This window comes from Ptychodera flava, chromosome 2 (genome assembly GCF_041260155.1).
Source record: "Ptychodera flava strain L36383 chromosome 2, AS_Pfla_20210202, whole genome shotgun sequence".
Taxonomy (NCBI): domain Eukaryota; kingdom Metazoa; phylum Hemichordata; class Enteropneusta; family Ptychoderidae; genus Ptychodera; species Ptychodera flava.
In genome coordinates, this window is record NC_091929.1 from 1,462,393 (window position 1) to 1,486,211 (window position 23,819).

Genomic DNA, 23,819 nt, shown 5'->3' on the forward strand with positions numbered 1-23,819 from the left:
TGCTTTCAGTTTGCGCAGAACTAACATTTTCATTTGGTGTTTCTACTTATTTGTTCAAAGTAATTGTATAAATATTCACACAAGTGTGGAAACAGGTGCTTTAAATTGAGAAAAAGCAGGAATAGATCTTTCTGGAATGACAAAAAATTAACAATCCCCTTTTAGTTTTTATGAACTATCTGACATCCCATGCAACGGTCCCTAAATCACTGACCTTCGTATCACTTTTTATACCAGCAGTACAACTAGGAATGTAATAACAGTTTGATGTTTGATGATGGCTTTATTTCAGAAGTGTTTTTCAGCAGAACTGCATAATAATGGTGCATTAGCTTTGCATCCAAGTCCTGAAAGACAAATTGATGTGACTACGTCATGAGGACAACTCTTGGTTTCAATCAACATGTAACTTTCATGTTTTGCTGACAGTCACTTCAATTTCTGGACACCTTTTTGCTGAGGACACGATTGAGAGAACATTAATCTGGGTATGCTTTAACATGTCAGACAAACACACGCGAACATCAGATTCTTTATAGGTTTCAATTAATGTTTGCCATGACTGTCTTCCTACTAAAAACAAATCTTCATTCTTAAGGTTTAAAGGATGGCTGATTTTGTTACATAGTTTTGTACTGAGGACATCATCAATGCAACATATATAAACAATTATTGAAATTTTCCACAAGATTGTCTGATTTAATTTGAAAGTAAATTGTAAAGTTGGCATGTCTTTCTAGCTTTATTTGGAAAATTTTGAATGATACAAACTGGTAAACATGAGACAACATGGCTGAGATTTAAAGTGTGAGAACAACAGACATTCCAGCCAGAATATTTTTGACAATATCCATTTTCAGTCATGCACCAAGGAACATTAAAAATTTGCTTTTACATTTGTTCTCTGTAATTAAAAAAACAACAACATGAAAATAACTAAAACAGTAAGTAAGCCCTGAAAATTGGTATCACCAAATCCTTTTTAATAAGCAAACATTTAATTATGTGTAAGGAATAAATTTGAATACATTATGAGAAAAGTCTTTGAAGACTGGGAAATCTTTGAGATGAAATCCTATAGTAGAAATCATAGTCCTACAACATTACAATGCGTATGACAATGTAGCAATCTTTTCACTTTTCCAAGGAAGGTTACTTTGACAGTGATACAACTGCTGTACTTTCATGACATGACTATAGTTCTGGAAGTGTACATTACTGCAACTACAGTGTAGTTCTGCTGCATTCAGTCAGCGCTCCACGGTAGGATGGCTTTTTTCTAAGCTGCATTCAGTCAGCGCTCCACGGTAGGATGGCTTTTTTCTAAGCTTTGAGGCAAATTTATGGAATGTTTTAACTATGACCAAACTTTTTTGAGACATACGAATCAAAATTTTGAACATAGAAGAAAGCATTTCACCACAGTAGCATAGTGGCAGTATACACATGATTATTGTACTATTTAAGGTGTTGTGTCATATCGTAATCAAGTTGGCTCAATAGTGTCTTCAGCATAAGGATCTTTCTTGTGACAAAAAGGGTCGGTCAAATTCAATTCCTGTAAAACAAGATGTCTACTATATGTACAGTCACTCACTCTTAGCACGTGTAAAAATCTGGTCATTCGAGACCGTTTGAAAGAAAGCTTTGAAAGATGCTTAAAAACTTATATCTTCCAGAGAGCATTTTCATCGTAAGTCTAAGCACCACTGAGCGTTGTATACTTTGGATATTTGGGGCTATACAAATTTTCTAGATAGATAGATAGATAGATACATGTAGGTTTGAGAGTAATCATTGTTTCAACAAATATGATAACATTTGAAGCCAGAAATATTTTGCTTGATATGAAATGTCTGATAATGCTATTATTGTACATGTACCTCTGAGGTTACACTGTAGGACCCTGCAAAAATGTTAAAAATCATTTAGAATAACATCATTTCTTTCATAAGTTATTGCAGTATTTGATATTGGTCAGGTACATGACTTCAACAGTTTCTCCTAGTTTTGAATTGTTGCTTTGATGCAAAATTTCAGTCGTTAAATATCTTTATTTGAACATGGATATGCTTACCACAACTACTGATGACAATTTTCCTATTGCCATGACTCTTAATTAACCCTTTACACGCCAAAGTCAATTTCTGTCACGTATACAAAATATACCCCAGTAAATTTTTTCATATTTTTGTCAAAATTTTGATAAAAAGCTCTAGCAAGGAAATGTGATGTTCCTTTGGTCCAAAATTATGAGACAAATCAAAGAAAAAATTCATAAAAATTTGCAAAATGTTGTACTGAAATTTTGGTGGGAAAAAATTACAGCTCTCATTCTCAAAGAGTTTAATTTAAATTCTGCAGTCACGCAGAATGCCATATTTTCATTTAGAAAGCACATGAAATGACATTTCATCATACAATTGTACATGTGGGTCAACCTTCGGTGGTTTCTTTTTCACAGTGTCACTCTGAAGTATTTATCAAGAAGGTATACTAAAGGTAAATAGATAGATCAGAAGGATAGAAATGAGACCACTGTAGAGCTTTATTCTCTTCACACCAAGTTATAGACTCATTTTACAAAACCCCAAGCACGCTTCCATTGATGCACGTTTTTTATTCACTAGAAATTGAAGAGGGTAAGTTACACCATCAAAAACAGATGTTTGCAACAAAACATACAAGCAAAAGCTATTATTTCATTCTGTCAATCAAGGATATTGGGAAAGATCAAGCATCATGGAAGTCTCGCAAGCTTCACAGTGATCAAGGCAAGCCTCATGGTGCCGTGATGCTTGAAGGGCCTGGGGAGAACACTGTATAATTGTGTAGGGGTCATCATGCATGACATATGATGAGATGCTTTGGACTTGACCTATCAGAGAACTCAGTTGTTCTCCTTTCCCTTTGTGTTTTAAACTCTGTGAAGGTTTCCTTTGAAATTATGATTTTTAACATCAAACTGAGTCCTTGCAGACCAAATTTTGATTCCGGCAAAATAGATCAACACTTCATTGAATCAAGAGCAACTTACATGATGGAAATTAGTGGCAAAAATTGCCACCAGCTGAAATTTTGGGTGGCAGATTGATACAATTTGGTTGCAATTACCACCATTGCCCATTGATTATTTCCAACACTTACTTTATTTCCAAGCTCACAAAATTTGCATACTACTGGTAAATCCAAGATGAACAAATCTGTGTATATGTAACTTTCTCACTGAATACACAAGTGATCCTTTTATCACTGTTATTGTGCTAAGGTCATGAATAAGGCCCATTCTTTTCTTACAGAACAGTCTAAAGATACACTGCAAATCTCATTCAACTATTACGCTAAATTGTTCCATTGACTAAACATGAGATCATAGATTGAAACACATTTGTTGGATAGTCACATTTAGTGAAAGAGTAAGGCATTCAGACATAGCAGTCTGTCAACTTCATTTGACAGAAGCTGGTCTGGCTTCATAAAATTCAATGCAGAGCACTAAGTCAGAATCCTGATTAAACCCATGGGCTAAACAATAAAGTAAATAGATTTACTATTTGCTGAATCTGAAAATTCACGGGTGTTTTTGATCATGCACCAATCAGCAAAATTGTCAATGTCTCATTGTTGTAGGATAGTTTTTAAAGGAAAAAAAATTAACGTAGGCAACTCAGAGAGGATCAAGAAACATTCTGGATAAATAAAATGAGAACTAAGAAATATTGAGGAAACTTAACATAGTGTTCTCAGTGTAACAGGTTGCTTCAAATAGCTGTATGGTTTTCTTGGTAATTTGCAATTAAGAGATTCATTTACATGTAATGACATTTATCACTATTGAAGTCATGATTTTAAAAGTTCAAAGTTGATTACTTGACACTTCGTCTTTATGATCATTCAATTGTATGCACCATGTGATATAAACAAGCTGTTACCACAGAAAACTGTGATTTAAAGGATAACCATTAAATGGGAAGTTACAGGACCATGGGCGCACAATAGGGGGATTACTGAAGGGCGGGAGTTTTTGAATTCTCATAGCATCGCTTTGACTGTATGATAAGTTTGAATAATCATGATGGGCACTTTCATGGCATATGTACAGAGGGGTAAAATTGTCATACCGGGAACAGACTTTGAAACACATGCCTTCTCCGACAAAAAATGAAACATTTTTTCAGTTTATTTTCGACTCAAGTTTAGTTGCTATATATTCACAGATATCATATGCAAGATCCAACGATAATGAATGCCTGAAACATGGCAAAATTATTGGATTCTGGGACCAAACACTACACATCCGATCAGTAGCGTGGCTTTTTTACATTTTCATAGATTTACGATAATCCTGCTTTTATACGGAAAGTTCCTGTTTAAGGAACTTTCAGAGGATTCAGGTTATCTATATCATTTGCAACTACAAAAGGCATACATGTACATGTACTTGTCAATATGGGAAATCTGTTTAACCAGTGTAATTATGCAAATGAGCAAAAAGTAAGCAAGCCACACCCACCAAAAACTATTCAGTTCTTGCCATTTCCAAACTTAATCTATGTACCAGATTTGATTCTGATCTGATGAGCCATTTTGGAGATATTGAGTACACAGACAAACAGACAAAAGACAGACAGACATCGCTGCGACATATGCTCACGTGTCAACACGTGAGCAAAAAACCTACAAACTGGTTGGCTTACAATACTAATTGTAATTGGTTTAAACTACACATGATAAGGTTCTGCCTATGATGACCACTCTTATGAATGTTGTTTTGACAAAACTTGCTGGGTCATCTGTCATCTTGGGCATAACATGCTGCAGTGACATGTGAGAAATCCTGCTTGGTTCTTGTTAGTTTGTTTCAAAGATTATTATTGAACATTACTTTTTTCTCTTTTATTATCATTACATTTGGTTAAATAATGCCACCTTTTCTCAAAACATGGCACCAGCCATTGCTGCCAAGGCTGGCTATAGCTACTTGGTACATGGGGCACATTGGATTGTTTACATTTTCAACTGATTGTTGGCAGATCAGTGATATGAGCTATGTTTCTGATGCATTAATTATGAATATAAGACTTGCATGTTATAGCAAAAGTTACATACTTTTGTCATTGGGAATGTTCTGTTGTCTATGCAGAAAATACAATGTTGGTATTTCTGCAAAGAATGGCAGACATGGAGTTTGAGTGACGAGACCCAGTACTGCATGCCTACAGAGAAGACTGCATTCAACTCCATGCCAACTCTGTTAAACAGAGCTGCACAGCTGTTAGACTTATTTCATATCTATTTCATAACAAGTCTGAATTGTCCTTTAAAGTTAACTCTCAGTTGAAACAAATCAGTATAACATTAGTATAAACAGAATTCATTGACTTGTATTTATTTCAATTTTCTAAAAGTTTGCTCAATGTTAATTTGTACTGAATGGTATGATTTAATTCTTTCTAATATTTCTCTCAATAATACCAAGGCACACATTTTGTGAGATTCTTTTTCATCAAAATACACATGTTCATTTTAATATTTATGTAAAGTAATATTCAAAATAGTCAGCCATCTACAATTTTCAACTATGGAGAACACTACCTTTGTGCCAACTGTGAATAAAATGAGTTCAGGCCTGTGTAAATTATGGCTCTTTACACAAAATGACTACCTGGTGGCCATATTGGGTTAGAAAACAAAACAATTAAACTGCCATATGTATGCCATAGAATGTTGGCCTTATACTAAGTTTGACACAAATTGGGCCAGCGATGTCAGAGAAAGAGTTGCTGATGAACAGACGGACGGACACAACCCAATCCATAAGTCCCATTCTGGACTTCATCCGGCAAGGACTACAAACTTACGAAATTGAAAAGACAGGAAAAAAAACATTTTTTGTCAAAATTGTACCATACATGTATACGAAGGTGTATAACCAGTTAATATTTGATCACTTCTTTTTAATTAAATTTTCAGGTTTCTACCTTAATGGTATACTTCCATCTGTAAAATAAACACAGATTACCAATAAGGATTGCACTTAGGATGGCTTTTATCAGGAGCAGGTCAGTAGTTTCCTTTTCCTTGCCATGAAAATTTTTAAATTTGTATGATGAAAATCAATCACTTTGATCGTAAGATTAACTTAATACTGCTTAAAATGTTGCACAAACAGTACATGTGTGTATAACCTGCACAAGTGCTACACTATTCAACATCTGTTACCATGTGTCAACAGATATGCTAATTATATGTAAATGTATGCAAATTAGCTGAAAATCTGTTGAATCAAAATCCATCACATCAATTGACATGTTTCAGCCATTTCAAATTCCATGATTTTCATGATATTTGGAAACGTACAAAACAAAATATTTACAAGAAATGTTCCCCTGTCCCCAATATTTTTCGGGCTTAGAATTTATAGTAATCAAGAGATGTCATTTCTTACTGAGTTTAGAAAAAATCAGAACTCTTGAAATGCATTTTGTTAATAAACTGCACCCAGATAGGAAAAGTAAAAAAAAAATCAATATCAAATCAAAAAAAGTTGCTGCCAGAAGGAGTTCAAACACTATATCTTATATTTAACTATAGATAAGGTAAAAAATATCATAAAGTAAAATACTACAGTGTAAGACTCCTTTTTATTCTAATATTAATAAAGGTACTGGAGAAGAAATTGATATTTCCATTTTGCTGTTATGACCCCTGTTGACAATTATTTTTTAATTCACTATCAAATGATAGCCTTGTATTTTACAATCAACTCACCCTGCTATTTTTCATTAGCAATTCTGGACAAATTGACAAAGCGGAATAAAAAATGCAGTATGAGTGAGTTGTCACTGGAGAGAAAAGGGATTTACTGGCTTTTGGATATAAAATTTCAAAATACAAGAAACTCATAATGCTGACATCTTCTCGATTCCCTCTCATATTTTTTTACAAAATACTACATATCTTTCACATAAAATATTCTGATTTCCTGATGATCAAAATGATCAAGAATGATTTTGAATTAAAATTCAGATATAAAAGCCTATATATTAAATATATTGAATGTGGTGACCGTGTAGAAGTGTAGAAAGTGGTGTTACTTACATGGTAGTGGTAATGACGGTAGCAAGCCATCCCCAAAAACCAATATAGTGGCTATAAACACCAAAAAAGTCTGGTTTTTCAAGTCTAAAATTCCAAACCCAACAAGTCCAATTCGAGCAAAATAGCTGACTAGATGGGGATGGAAGAGGGAGGCAGGTTGGCAAAGAGCTGAACAGGGTTAAAAATATTCAGTAAATTCCTTTGACCATTTGTGGTAGTATTGAGGAAATAACAGCTGCCTGTTTCAGGACTGGATCCCATGTTATGACGTGCAGAACATGAATGGGTTTGTCCAGGTGATTGACAAAGCTGATCATGCACCAACCTGTGGGTACATGTCTATGCAACTTTATTAAGATATTGAATATGAAAATATGGAAATCAGTCTGTGTGTCATCTGTGAAATCAACAATGGCTCATTGACTATAAAGAAAGAATAGCAATTATAATAATAACAGCCTGACAAAATTTAGTATATTATGTAACCAGCATCATTTAAATTAAAAGAAATCTGATATGATTTCCAATGGGAATCTACAACCAGAAACTTTCATGGTCCTTTGCAAAGATTATGGTCTAAGAACAGAAAACAAAGACAAAAGAAACAAACCACAGTGACAGTATTAAAAGATGAAACTGTCATTTTGCTGGCCTTACTATTCACTCAGTCTGCAACAATCTTTTCACATGAAAAGCAAAATTAAACAGCACATCCACTACACAACTGTACAGGAAATATTGATATTGAAAGGACTTGTTCTTTATGTGTTACGTATTAAACATACATAAACCAACTGTTATTCTTGATTCAGTAGTGTATCACCATTTAGTATGATTTACGTAACTGAAAGAGTAAGATTAATCAAGTGTACAATGATGACTTCCAAAACAATTGGGTATACCCAAAAGTAATAGCATCAAAAACATTAATGAATGACAAAGAACTGTTGCGCAACCTGAAGATTTGTCACCATGGTACAGTACCAGTATGTGTAGCTCCATTTCCATCACCTAGCATCAACATTCTCTTTCCAGCTTGACACGTCTGGCTTTTTAGTTGCCACTTACCTATACAGAGGGATTGGAATGTTGCAAATATCAGAGACAGTCACCATGGAAACACAATCAAACTATAAGTGTTGTATACTCTATCATCTGTGCAGTATGGTCTTTACCAGATATGCTATTATCAATATTTATGTGCACTCCTGTCAGATGCTGTAGTGGAAAAGGAAGTTTACACCCTTCATGTTGTCACATATTGTTGATTGGGAAAACCTCTCACGACTCCACTGCCTGTCACCAAGTCATAGCTATTCTTCAGGAAGAGCTTTACGGTAATACAGCTATTTATTAACATAAATTTCTCACGACAACACAATATGATCTTTAATACTTTGTTTGACCAGATTTGAAAAAAGTTTTGAATTAATAAATAAAAATTTTTCACTGGAGACAATCTGTTTTCTCATGTTTTTAATATTTGTTTGATGGTAGATAAAGGATCAGAATCAATATATTTTACATTAAATAAGCTTTGGAATCCCTGGACTTGTCCAAGCTAAGTCCAAGTTATGACTCATCTCACAGCAGAAACTTTGAAATTTCTTTTATATGCATTCCTAGCAAATTCATTTTCAATGCTTGACCGTTTCTTTCATATTTTCTTCTATTTTGGAAGTTGCAACAATACTATAGGACAAAGTTAGTCAAATTCACTTACCTCAATTCACTATATCACTTCTACGAACAAATCTCACATGTAAAATTTATCAGCCAAGAATATGAATAAATTGTGTCAATGACACCGTCAGTCCCATATGGTTTACAACACAATCATCCAAAATTTGCAGGTCCTGTACAAGTTTTACACACATTGCAGATTTCATCAACATTTGCACATATCTAAATTATGTCACCACGAGGGACTTGCATAAAAATATTTCAAAGAGGTTAGAAGAAGTTTGGATTAACAAGATTTTTGAGCAAAAGTAGCAGATACACTAAAAATGAACACTTAAAAAATTTCATTCCATTTTGGAGACTTCTGTACTTGGTTATACCAAGGTACTTTCATGCCAAATTTCAAAGCTGTCAGACCAGCAAATTGAAGACCATGACTTTTGACTCAAAAACTAAAAAAATAGTCAAAACAATATCACATGGCAGATTCACCACAATTTGCATGTATCTCAACTAGCTCGTCCCTAAACCAAATTTCAAAGCTATCAGACAGGTTGTTATGAAATATATCATTTTTTACTGAAAATCAAAAATTTCACCACAGATTTCACCACAATTCACTTACATGTCATCAAGATCATCCCTAGGAATCAGTATATCAAATTTCAAGATGAGATGTTAAGTATATTGCTTTTTGACCAAAACTCACGAAAAAGAGTTTTACCATTGACACCAGGTCATTAAAAGCAACATCTATAAGGACAAGATTATAGCCCAAATATAGCAAAATTAGCCTCAAAAATACAAATTTGCATACATCATCACAATTTGTATGAATTTTATCAAGGTCATCTCTAGGTACCTGTATACAAAATATTAAAGAAACTGGACTGACTGTCTTGAAGAAGAAACTTTGACTGTAAGAAGTTGATGGAAGACAGACAGCATACATGTATGCCACCACACATACACCTATAAGACCAGCTCTGTGTCACTGACAGCGGGGCTAATGACTTCAGCATCAAGGAAAAGTTACAAATCACTTCAGTGTGATGACGTCAATTTGTTCAGTCCATTAATATTCAACACACATTTGCATACTACTTTCTTGACAAAATGTACTATGTAATTGTAAATGTTGACTGAATACTATATTCTACAAAAGCAAAAAACATAAGGCCAAAGTCCCTGAAGCTACTATAGACATGGATACAAAATTAAGCATTTCCTGACTGTATGAAATTATCTCACTAAGGTCATCCTCGGGACCTGTAAACCAAATATTAAAGCTGTCTGACCAGCGGTTTTGAAAAAACAAGCGACTCAACAGTTGACAGAGCTCTGCTGTGTTATGTAGAGAATAACTTTTTGTGACACATGTAAATGATGAAGAAGGTGGATATCTTTGATAGCTCATTTCAGGATGGCCTGACCAAAAATGGCAAAATTAGCTGCAAAAAATATAAAATTGAAGATTTCATCATAATTTCAATACATTAAAATAAAGCCTAGGAACCTGTATACCAAATATCAAAGCTATCAGATGAGTAACTTTTGAGAAACAAATATTTTGACCAAAAATGGCAAAAAATTGACCCAAAAATACAAAAATCGAAGATTTCATCAAATTTCAATATGTCACACTAAGACAACCCCTAGTTTTAGAGAAACACATCTTTTGACCAAAAATGGCAAAAATTGCACCAAAAATACAACATTGCAGATTTCATCATATATTCAATATATCAGATTTAGTTCATCTGTAGGAACCTGTATACCGAATATCAAAGTTGTCAGAGAGCAGTTTTGACGAAATAAAGTTTTGACAAAAAATGACAAAAAAATTCCTAAAAAATACAGATTTGCATCGCAAATCTAAGTTTGGTTATCCCTGCGGACCTTGATACCAAATAACAAGTCATCGTTGATGACACAGTCCCCACTTGTTAATGGGTACTTTGATTACAAGTCCTTCGAGAGGATAGAGTGCTCTTCATTAGGTCTGTGATAAAAATACTTTGATACAGATAGCGCTCAATGGCAAATAATGAGTTCCATAGTGATAAAAACATATAACCAATGTAGGCCACTATCTTAAAGGTCATTAAATGAGTCAACTGGGAATTAGTCGACAGAATATTGCAAAACATTTTTTCATACTATCCTAACACTAATAGATTATCACCGGTACCATATTTCATAAAGTTTGATGCAGTATTTACAACACTATGAGATCAACATCTGTTACAGTATCAAGTTTCATCAAATTTGACATTGTATTTGTGGATATATCATTCTAATTAGGAAAGTTCATTACATATGCAATGACAAATTAACTAAAATGACACTGATATATGTCTTTTTCATTGTTAAAGCAATGTGAGCTTAACATCTGTACAAAGTTTCATGCAATTTGATGCCGTATTTCTTGACATGTCAGCCTAATTGCGAAACTTCAATACTTGACATGATACTGCTACATGACGTGAAACAAATTGACAAGCATGTATGAAATAGGTCAATGTCCTCGTACCAATTTTGAATGATACTGGTGGAAATATGTCTGAGTTATGGCTCAGTACATGAGAATATCATAACAAAATCGCTGCCACGCAGTAATATTTGATCTTACTGTTTAAAAAATCAACATGTATATGTATGACATAAGTCAATGTCCATGTACAAACTTTGAATAAAATCAGTTGAGACTTGCCAGAGTTATGGCTTTTGACATGAAAAAAAACATATCAAAATTGCCACCATGTGGCCATATCGGACCATATCGAGAAACATTTGACGTACATATGTATACCATAAGTCAATGTCCTAAGCCCAACTTTGAATAAATTTGCTTGATACATGTCTGAGTTATTGTTCAGGACATGGAAAGTCATAAAAAATGGCCACTGTGGCCATATTGAATCGTATCACAAAACAAATAAATGTGCATATGTATGACATAGGTCTATGTCCTTGTACCAATTTTGAATAAAATCAGTAGAGATATGCCTTAGTTATGGCTCTGTACATGAAAAAATCATAACAAAATGGCCGCACAGCAGCAATATTGAATCGTATCACAAAACAAATTGACGTGCATATCTATGACAAAGGTCAATGTCTTTGTACCAAGTCTGAATAAAATCAGTTGAGATATGCCTGAGTTATGGCTCTGTACATGAAAAAATTGTAACAAAATGGCCGCCTGGCGGCCATATTTGATTGTATCAGAGAACAAATTGATGTGCATCTGTATGACATATGAAGTAATCCTTGTATCAAGTTTGAATGAAATTGCTCCGATCATCTCTGAGATATCTGCGTGAATGGACGGACATGACCAAACCTACAAGTCCCCCCGGATGGTGTCCATGGGGACTAACAAAGCTGTCTGACCAGTGGTTATGAAGAAGATTTTTTACCAAAGAAGCCTTTTATGATGCTAATTTGCATATTTTCGACAATATCAAAAAAATAAAAAATACCGCATTATACTGTGTCGCTCAAATTTGATCAGAATTGGTACATACCAGTATGGATACCAAAGATCAACAATAAATGTTGTTTCTATCTGTTCAGTGCAGGAAAATTCTGCGTTGATGTTATGACAATGATTTCTGCACAGTACAACCAGAAAAACAACAAGAAATATTTAAACCAGAAAAAGAAGAATTGCAAAAGTAAATAAGGTCTGAAACTTTAGGTACTGGAGGTCAACTTGAGCAACATGCATAGCAGAAACAGCTGGCCCCTCTTAGTTTGAGCATAGACAGTCTCCCCCCCCCTCTACTGTCTATGGTTTTTGAGCAGGTCTGTTAATATGTAACAGTTCATAAACAATGATAGGAAATGACTCAAGGTTAGTGGAGTGCCTGTTTCAGTCACTGGCATGCCACTACTCCTGCACATTTGCAGAATTTCCCTTTTTCTTACCTCATTTGCACATTTTTGACACTGACGTGCTCATTTGAACAACGTCAAATCTCAACCCCTGCATCTACCTGTACACCATATACTGAGATGATAGCTTTGGCAGTATGGGAGCCTTTGTGTGTGACGGACATACATCCGCACATACATACCCACATACATACATACATACAGACGCCACCGACTCATCATATAAGCTCTTTTTGGTATTTATATAAATACCAAATATGAGCTAAAAACATAGTTTTTCATTATCATATTTTTCATCTACACAACAAATATCAAATCAGTAAGTACTGCGGTTCTCAAGATATTTGAGTGGACGGACGGCTCACAAACGGACATACATACATATATACATACATACATACAGACTGACGACGGACACCGGACGGATACCCATCCCGATAGCTTCTATAGACTAATAAAATGGTTGCTTCACAGACCTATGGTACTTTGTAGTGCAAGCTACAATACAGTACTGAAGACATATTAAAAATTGGAATCATTATACGAATTTATACCTGAATGCGTATTTTTATACCATGTACGGCTGGTTTAATATCCTGCTAATCCTCAACAGATTCACAAGTAGGGCATAATTTATCTTAACATTGCTAATAGATGCTAGCCAATCAGACCCAACTAAGCTGGTGATTTCCTCTATGCTAATTCAATGAAATAATAATTACCCACACAACATGTTACTTGTATTATAACAATTCCAGAATTAGCATTTGCTTAAATATGCTTTTTTCAAAACTAGTATCGACAAGTGCTTTGTCTACCATTTGAGTAATTTATCAACAATTTTAATACTTCTTACATCTAAAAGAGAAAACTGATATTCCACAACACATTAGGAATTCTCTACCATGTGTCATTGGATGTACCACTCTGAACATCTTTGAACAAAGATTCATCATTTTTTTAATATTGCACATAGCTATCCTACACCTATGAGAATATATTTTACTGAAATTGTTGCATTAACCACATTTTTAATTCATTGTGTATCTCTCTATATGCAACAAGCAGTCAGTGGACATACTTAGAGTACAAAGCTGCTATCTGGTCTTGATGAAAAAAGTCTAATTAAAGAGGAAAGGACAGAAGAAGCATGAGAGACAATGCCAGCAGGGTCAAATGGGTTGAAATCGTTTATAATACTTCTTCACTTCAACAGTTAAAATTAACTTATAATGCATGCATCAAAATAAGCCTTAATAAATTCAATATTCTGTAAACACTGGAAAGTAAACAGCTATGCTGCCTACTACAGTCAAGCTATGCTGCCTAAACAATCATTCTAGTATTCTGTACAACATTATATGGTTGATTATTTAAACTTACTCAAGGCCTGAATTAGGTTTCGTTAATAGCATCATCAACTACATGTAGTTAAACGCCAATGTCCCCTATAAAAGGAGGGATTATGGTAAGACTATGCAAATGTGAAAAATACCGCCAATGGCATTTCAACATAATGACCGCCTAGTATTATCGGCATTTACCACAAGTCATCGTTGATGACACAGTCCCCACTTGTTAATGGGTACTTTGATTACAGGTCCTCAGAGAGGATAGAGTCCTCTTCATTAAATCTGTGATAAAAATACTTTGAAAAAATTCGCTGGATACATGTCTGAGTTATCGTTCAGGACATAAAAAAATCGTAATAAAATGGCCACATGGCGACCATATTGGATTGTATCACAAAACAAATTAACGTGCATATGTATGACATTAATCAATCTCCTAGCTTGTACCAACTTTTAATAAATTTGCTTGATACATGTCTGAGTTATGGTTCCAGACATGAAAAAAAACGTAACAAAATGGCCACACCGCAGCCATATTGGATCATATCACAAAACAAATCAATGTGCATGTGTATGACATAGGTCAATGTCCTTGTACCAACTTTGAATAAAGTCGGTTGAGATATGCCAGAATTATGGCCCTGTACATGAAAAAATCATGACAAAATGGACGCACGGCGGCCATATTGGATCGAATCATAAAACAAATTGATGTGCATAGCTATGATATTGGTCAATGTCCTTGTACCAAATTTGAATAAAATCGGTTGAAACATGCCTGAGTAATGGCTCTGTACATGAAAAAATCGTAATAAAATGGCCGCATGGCGGCCATATTGGATCATATCACAAAACAAATCACCGTGCATATGTATGACATAGGTCAATGTCCTTGTACCGACTTTGAATAAAATCGTTTGAGATATGCCTGAGTTATGGCTCTGTACATGAAAAAATCGTAACAGAATGGCCGCACGGCAGCCATATTGGATTGTGTCACAAAACAAATTGACGTGCATATCTATGACATTGGTCAATGTCCTTGTACCAACTTTGAATAAAATAGGTTGAAACATGCCTGAGTTATGGCTCTGTACATGAAAAAAATCGTAACAAAATGGCCTCACGGCGGCCATATTGGATCGTATCACAAAACAAATTGACGTGCATATGTATGACATTGGTCAATGTCTTTGTACCAACTTTGAATAAAATCGGTTGAAACATGACTGAGTTATGGCTCTGTACATGAAAAAATCGTAATAAAATGGCCGCCTGGCAGCCATATTGGATCGTATCACAAAACAAATCGACGTGCATCTGTATGACATATGAAGTAATCCTTGTACCAAGTTTGAATGAAATCGCTCCAGGCATCTCTGAGATATCTGCGTGAACGGACGGACGCACGCACGCACGGACGCACACACGGACGCACGGACACACGCACGGACATGACCAAACCTATAAGTCCCCCCGGACGGTGTCCGTGGGGACTAACAACCCCACTCACTGTGAATTAGACAGACCACGAAGTCAATGTGCAACATATACCGGTAGCTGAAAGACTATTTTTCACATTGCAATTTTAAGCCCATTTTTTTTGAGAAAAGGGGTATGTATATGTATGGAGAAAAAAGCAGAAGACATATTTGTAAATGGTTTGTTGAGTGATAATCATGTATGCATCTCTTGAAAAAGTTTGGGGTTATAAGGTATAACAGTAGTGTAAGAATAATGAGGTTAGAATAAGTGTAGTAAAGCTAAGTTGACAGTAATTAAGATTACAAAATTATACACTAAGCTAAGGAAATCTGAATGAAATAAATGTTGAAAGTAGTAATTGAAGCTAAGATTGGAATAAACTGAATTACTGCTAAAAGGTTGGTAGAAGGCCAGCACAGGAATCGGTCAATACCATGGTGATGGAAACGTAAAGCCAATCTGCCATCCTTATTACCAAAGGTCTTTCAATAAGTCAATATAAGGGGGGGCTGCACCTAACAGGGTGTATTTCGCTCCAAAATCATTTGTTTGCAAATATTCATTCAATTTTAATTAATTCGTTGACCCAAGATTAAAATATTGTTTCGGTTCACCTTTGAGCTTCTAAAGCAGTCATAAGTTAACGATCCGAAATCAATGCGCGTATAAATAGGTCAAATAGTTAGTCATGTGACGAAGTAATATGACAAATGCCTAGGGTCATCTCAAATGCGAGAATCTAAAATATGAAATGTTTTTTTTTATCGCTTTTGTTGCCCAAAAGATACCGTAAAATTCCCAATTGAGGCCGCACCTCTAATTGAAGCCGCACCCTGACTTTGGAACATTGTCTTGGCTCATTGTTTGCCCATTTGGGGTTTTTGAATTGTACCATAATAGAAGCCGCACCCCTTCCCTGAGCCCATCATGAAACAATGCATGCTGAAATTCACACCAGCTGGCTTGCAATGCGTCATTGACTTGTGCTAATGATTGACAGGTGTCTTTCTTACAGAAAAAATACACAATAAAAAGTTCCTTTTTAACACTTCTACCATTGTGCATTTTGTCAATGATAGTAACAAAAGTACAAACAATGCCCCAGTATCGGTACGTTTGTGTGTATGTTTGAACACGGCCGAAGTTTTTGTCAGTGTGGTAAACACCGCCATAGTCAATACCTGATGCAACAATATGGAAGCAACGGTGTTTGTGTACAAGTTAAAATAGTTGAGAGATTGAGATACCATGTTTCAAATACGTAGTTTCCATTCAATACCCACGTACCCTTACCGATGCCTGACGTAGAACAACACCACCTGCATCATATTGCCATAATGAACTGCCATGCCTATACTGTACTGTGGCAACATGCCGTGCGTATAAGCTTGTACACGTTCCGTTTTTGATCATGAGAAAATAAAATTTGACCGCAAAAATAGTTCACAAAAACATGCAAGTAAAGTTACCAAAGGTCATTCACTTGCCTTTATTGCACTATTCGAGTACGAGCCACCGGTTCGGCAACACAAGACGGCTGTAAATCAAGGGGACCCATCTGCAGTGGACGCTTAATTTATGCTAATTTTATGCACGATTTTTTTTCAACAGCATTTGATCTTCTATTGCTTTCAAAATCGACTTACACGTCCAAAGAAATTGATTGTACAATCTCTGAATACAGAAGTGACATTTTTGTGAAATTTCAGCGTCCAAAAACCCCTAATTGAAACCACTTGAAACAAAGACATCATGCCCGATGCTGATCAACATGGCCGACCTTAGTGAGACTATTCTATTTAGAGGACGGGGGTGACGAGGGTAAGAGAATCAAGAAAGTGCTGGAAAAACGTGTCATTTTCCTTACGATGCTGTCAAGGGAACTCCAGTTTCCCATTGTTTTAACATCTTTTAATAGTTTCCTTATTATCTAAAAGGAATTTTACCAAGTTTAACGACCAAATACACTCTCCTAACGTTTCTATATTGGAGTTACACTAGGGTAGGGACTTTTTATGCGGGTAATTTATTCACGCAGAATTCATTGGTACTAATTTGCATAACAATAGCGATTGCCCCTGCAATGCTTGGTGAGCATTGAGAAAAATATCGAAACACAGGAAATGTACGTAATTGAAGCCGCACCATGACTTCAGTGCGTGGTCCCAGGGGTCCCTCAAAAATGTTTCTAATACAAGCCGCGGCTTCAATTGGGAATTTTACGGTAGTAGAATTGAAACCATACTCAACTCATGCACTGTGTTTTATATTGGTAGTAAAAATGAAAGAAATTTTTAACACTGTTTTATTGTAGAAAATAATATGAACTACTTTTACCCAGTAATTATATTTTCATTATATTCAGTGCATCCTCCATGTTTCTAGCATTCATCTAACACACATTTCTGTTCTAAAACTCAAATAACAGTCAAAAATGCAGGATTGGTGACCTTCCAAAAATATATGGAAAGCCCCTAAAATCAATTAGTTAAAACATAAGGCCAAAGTCCCTGAAGCTACTATAGACATGGATACAAAATTAACTATTTCCTGACTGTATGAAGTTATCTCACTAGGGTCATCCTAGGGACCTGTAAACCAAATATTAAAGCTGCCTAACCAGTGGTTTTGAAAAAATAAGCGACCCAACAGTTGACAGAGCTCTGCTGTGTTATGTAGAGAATAACTTTTTGTGACACATGTAATGATGAATAAGGTGTATATCTTTGATAGCTCATTTCAGGATGGCCTGACCAAAAATGGCAAAATTAGCTGCAAAAATACAAAATTGATGATTTCATCATAATTTCGATACATTATATTAAGATAAAGCCTAGGAACCTGTATACCAAATATCAAAGCTATCAGATGAGTAGCTTTTGAGAAACAAATATTTTGACCAAAAATGGCAAAAATTGACCCAAAAATACAAGAATTGAAGATTTCATCAAATTTCAATACATCACACTAAGACAACCCCTACGAACCTGTATACCAAACATCAAAGGCATCAGACAAGTAGTTTTAGAGAAACACATTTTTCGACCAAAAATGGCAAAAATTGCACCAAAAATACAAAATTGCAGATTTAGTCATATATTCAATATAACATATTAAGTTCATCTGCAGGAACCTGTATAACAAAATCAAAGCTGTCAGACAAGCAGTTTTGATGTTTAAACTTAAACTAATTCCTTCATCAGTTTTTATTTACGTGTCATGACATGGCCTCAGAATTAGAGGGTTTACATTCTCTTGGCCCGCTGTCTGTCAGTCAACAGGTAGTTTCAGGCAAATAGTTTGTCCCAGCCTCCTAAGGTCTGTGGAATTCTGTTGTTTGTCCTATAAGTACAAACAGATAGGTAATTGGTGACAGAATTGATGTTTAAACTTAAACTAATTTCTGTCATATAATTACCTACCTGTTTGCTCCTGCCCTTCCTCCCCACAGTGTTGTGTGTATTTTTATTTGCCTGTGGGTGTAATCTCCATTGGTTGTTATTTTCTCATGGTAATTTTGATTTATAACCCCTTTTCCTGGGTAGCTTTCACCTTCAGGAAAGATTGATACATGCAGTGTGCTAGTGAGTTCACAATATGCGCACAGATTAAAACTGGTGTATTGTGGGTAATTATTCATAGACCAAGGGGGGTTTGAGGCAAGATTTAAAGATCTTATCTGCGTTTAGAGAGCAGTCAGGGAAGAGATGACAAAAAATTCCTTAAAAATACAGATTTGCATATTTCATCAGAATTTCAACAAAAAATTCCTTAAAAATACAGATTTGCATATTTCATCAGAATTTCAACAAAAAATTCCTTAAAAATACAGATTTGCATATTTCATCAGAAATGACAAAAAATTCCTTAGAAATACAGATTTGCATATTTCATCACCATTTGAACAAATCTAAATTGGGTTATCCCTAGGGACCTGTATACCAAATAACAAGTCATCGTTGATGACACAGTCCCCGCTTGTCAATTTTGTTATAATCTTTGGTGTCTAGGTAGCTGTGGTCTAGGTCGCTGTGGAATGACATTGATGCAAGGGGTGCATCAGGCCTGTGACTTGCATAATAAAGTAATCTGAGGAACGTTCAATAAATGACTCATCTCTGCCGGTAATGACCACTGAAGGAACTTTTGATTACATCACACATAACGATGCCCTCACTGCCTCTAGTGTCATGACGGCACATACTATACACATGGTTTGGTGGAATTTTCGAAATGGTATGGGATCGGGTATATTGTTGTAATCAGCCATTTCGGATCATATAATGAAACAAATTAATGTGCACAAAAATGCAGCCATAGTATTTATCTTCGTATCACGTTTGAACAAAATCAGTCCATCGAGGGACAGTGACCTACCGGTATGTTTATGTTTCAAAGACATAAAAAAATCACACCAAAATTTAAATCAAATGGCTGTCTATTGACCATATGGATCATAGCACAAAATTAGTAGACATGCATATGTATGCCATAGTACTTTATCTTTGTACCAAGTCTCAACAACATTGATTAAAGAATACTTGCATATTATGATTAAGCCTAAAAGACATGAAAAAATCCAAAAATGACCATCTGACAGCAACATTGGAAAAAAATGACAATCTGGCAGCATATTGGAACATGTCACGAAGTAAATTGACATGTATATGTATGCCATAGTGCTTGATCTTTGTGCCAAGTTTGGACAAAATGGGTGTAATGACCTTTGAATTACGATTCAAAGACATGTACAATTCCAACAAAATGGCAGTTCTGCAGCCATATTGGATCCTATCACAAGCTTAATTGATACATGCATATGTATGCCATAGTGCTTTGCCTTTGTACCAAGTTTGAACCAAATCGGTTCAAGGATGTTTGAGTTATGGTTCAAAGACATGAAAAAATCGCAAAAAAATGGCCGCCTGTCGGCCATATTGGATCATATCACAAAATAAATTGGTGTTCATATGAAGGGCATAATGTTTTGCTTTTGTGCCAAATTTGAACAGAATCGGTTCAAGGATGTCTGAGTTATGGTTCAAAGACATGAAAAATCGCAACAAAATGGCCGCCTCACGCCCATATTGGATCGTATCGTAATATAATTCGACATGCATATGTAGGACATAATATTATGCCTTTGTGTCAAGTTTGAACAGAATCGGTTCAAGGATCTTTGAGTTATGGTTCAAAGACACGAAAAATCGCAAACAAAATGGCCGCCTCGTGGCCATATTGGATTGTATCACAAAATAATTTGACATGCATATGTAGGCCATAGTGTTATACCTTTGTGGCAAGTTTGAACAGAATCTGTTCAAGGATGTCTGAGTTATGGTCCAAACACATGAAAAATCGCAACAAAATGGCCGCCACGCGCCCATATTGAAACATATCGCGAAATAATTTGACATGGATATGTAAGCCATTGTGTTATGCCTTTGTGCCAAGTTTGAGCAGAATGTGCTCAAGGATGTCTGAGTTATGGTCCAAAGACATGAAAAATCGCAACAAAATGGCCGCCACGCGCCCATATTGAAACATATCGCGAAATAATTTGACATGGATATGAAAGCCATAATGTTATGCCTTTGTGCCAAGTTTGAACAGAATGTGCTCAAGGATGTCTGAGTTATGGTCCAAAGACATGACAAATCGCAATAAAATGGCCGCCTCGCGCCCATATTGGATCGTATCACAAAATAAATCGACGTGCATCTGTAGGTCATAGTGCTATGCCTTTGTGCCAAGTTTGAACAAAATTAGTTTAGCAGTGTCTGAGAAACTGTTGATGACGGACGGACGGACGGACGGACAGACGGACGGACGGACGGACGGACGGACGGACACACGGACGGGACCCAATCTATAAGTCCCCGCCGGACTTCGTCCGCGGGGACTAACAAAGCTGTCTGACCAGCTGGTTATGAAGAAGAAGATTTTTACCAAAAACGCCTTTTTTGGCACTAATTTGCATATTATCAACAATATCAAAACATAGGGCCAAAGTCCCTGAAGCTACTATAGACATGGATACAAATTAAGTACTTCCTGACTGTATGAAATTATCTCACTAAGGTCATCCTAGGGACCTGTAAACCAAATATTAAAGCTGTCTGACCAGCGGTTTTGAAAGAACAAGCAACTCAACAGTTGACAGAGCTCTGTTGAGTTATGTAGAGAATAACCTTTTGTGACACATGTATTGATGAAGAAGGTGGATATCTTTGATTAACATTGTGAGTTCTGTTTAATAAGTTGAGACTGTACATACTCAGAGAAAGCACACTGAAGAGACAAAGGTTTGAAACTTAAGAAGTTCAAGGTCATCAAAAGCATTATAAGGAATCATGTTACACTTTCATTGCACTGTTTACACAGATTGCATAATTGCTATAAATAGCACATGAGGAATCTTTATACAGCCCAGCTTTACCATAAAAACCCTATCACTTTGACCACTCTTTTACTTGACCACTCTATTTTTTTCCTCAAAAAGTAATTTTATTTTATCCTTACCAAGTCAACCATAAATGGAAATTAGAACTTTCTCTATCTCTATCTCTATCTCTATTGACTATTTTGAGCAATTTCTTTTAGATAACATACAGGGCACAATAAATGACGGTTCAGAATATGTCAAAGTTGGGATTCAGGAAAGTTGCCTTTACATGTTTTAATCCTCCAAGATGGTAAGCATTTCACTATTAACTGTCAAAAAAGTTGAACTTTCTGATAATTCTACACTAAAATTATTTTGGCTTTGATGATTTCCTAATTAATTCAATTATTTAAAATCATATTAATTATTTTTTTCTGGGTGAATTGATAGGGTTTATACAGTACAAGAATTACATACAATGTAAGTCAATTTTGACCAAAATGACAAAAAAATTCCTTAAAAATACAGATTTGCATATTTCATCACAATTTGAACAAGTCTAAGATGGGTTACCCCTAGGGACCTGTATACCAAATAACAAAGCTGTCTGACCAGCGGTTATGAAGAAGATTTTTTACCAAAAACACCTTTTTTGGCATTAATTTGCCTATTTTCAACAATATCAAAAAATTAAAAAAAATAGTTTCTCAAAATCGTATTTTTCATCTACACAACAAATATCAAATCAGTAAGTACTGCGGTTCTCAAGATATTTGAGTGGACGGACGCCTCACAAACGGACATACATACATACATACATACATACATACATACATACATACATACATACATACATACAGACTGACGACGGACGCCGGACGGATACCCATCCCAATAGCTTCTATAGACTATAGTCTATAGTAGCTAAAAATACCGCCAATGACGCTGTACCTTCTCTAATGTGTGGCCAGGTCAGGTAATTGGTTGTTGGCATGGAGTTGTTGGCAAATGGTTGATGATGTAGGGGCATGAGGTGCGATATGGATCCAAAGAACCAAAAAGATGATTAAATATATCAATCAAAAAAATTCTAAGCTACAGTATAAACTGCCTAAAGATAGTTCAATGTGGAAAAAAGTTAATTCAGAAATAAGAATTAACAGTCCAAAATAGTAATGACGCACTTCCCTGCTGACCTGAGTGTATGTGAAATACACAACCTGGCATCTGTAAATGTATACCAAGTGAACATTTTAAGTCACTTTTAGCTGTTTTTAATGGATTTCCAAAGAGTCCTATGGAAATGATGAAAAACGCTTATCTGGTCTTGTGTTTGTAAAACCTCATGGCTGATAATTGTCATAGTATTGAAAAAAAATTAAAAGTGAAGAAATAACTGTTTGTAATAGGCATATTTTCCTTGAAATACATGACCATGTAAAGAATATATGTAAAAATTGTTTAAAAGTAAATCAAAAAATAATTTAATTTGTGACCAAAGGATTTTAATTCTTTGAGTTTACAAATTCAAACATTGCAATTTGTTCAATCATCTTGTTCAGTGCGAAATTTATAAAATGACTGAAAAATAAAAAAATTGGCAGAATTACAGTCTTTGTGAAGTAAAATTATGGGTTGACATCACGATAACTGTTAATCTGTTTGAAGTACTAATATACTATAATTTGAAAAAGAAAAGTTCATGTAGAAACGGTAACATATATTGTCAGCAATGTAGTGTTAATTTTGACTTTACGTCAGAATATGCCTTTTCCGGATACCAAATATATAGGGCGAAATATTAAAATCAGCCATGTTCAGCAAAATCCACACAACAGCATTGATCCTTTTCTAATTTGATTTGATTTGATTTGCTTATGTCATCCTTGTATGACAGTCAGTACAATATGGAA

The 23,819-nt window shown here is 35.2% G+C and overlaps 1 protein-coding gene across 2 annotated transcripts in view; it reads right to left on the reverse strand.

The window, feature by feature from the left end:
• LOC139151037 (cyclic AMP-responsive element-binding protein 3-like protein 2) overlaps positions 1-23,819 on the reverse strand; it is an 81,387-nt gene that overhangs the window by 39,116 nt on the left and 18,452 nt on the right. Inside the window, exon 1 of one of the 2 annotated variants that reach the window (XM_070723572.1) lies at positions 7,102-7,282. The exons of the other annotated variant lie outside the window; for it this stretch is intronic. Coding sequence (XP_070579673.1) covers positions 7,102-7,131 — 30 coding nt within the window. The 5' untranslated portion in view covers positions 7,132-7,282. Of the gene's footprint in view, positions 1-7,101; positions 7,283-23,819 lie in introns of those variants that run through there. 2 annotated transcript variants of the gene reach the window in all.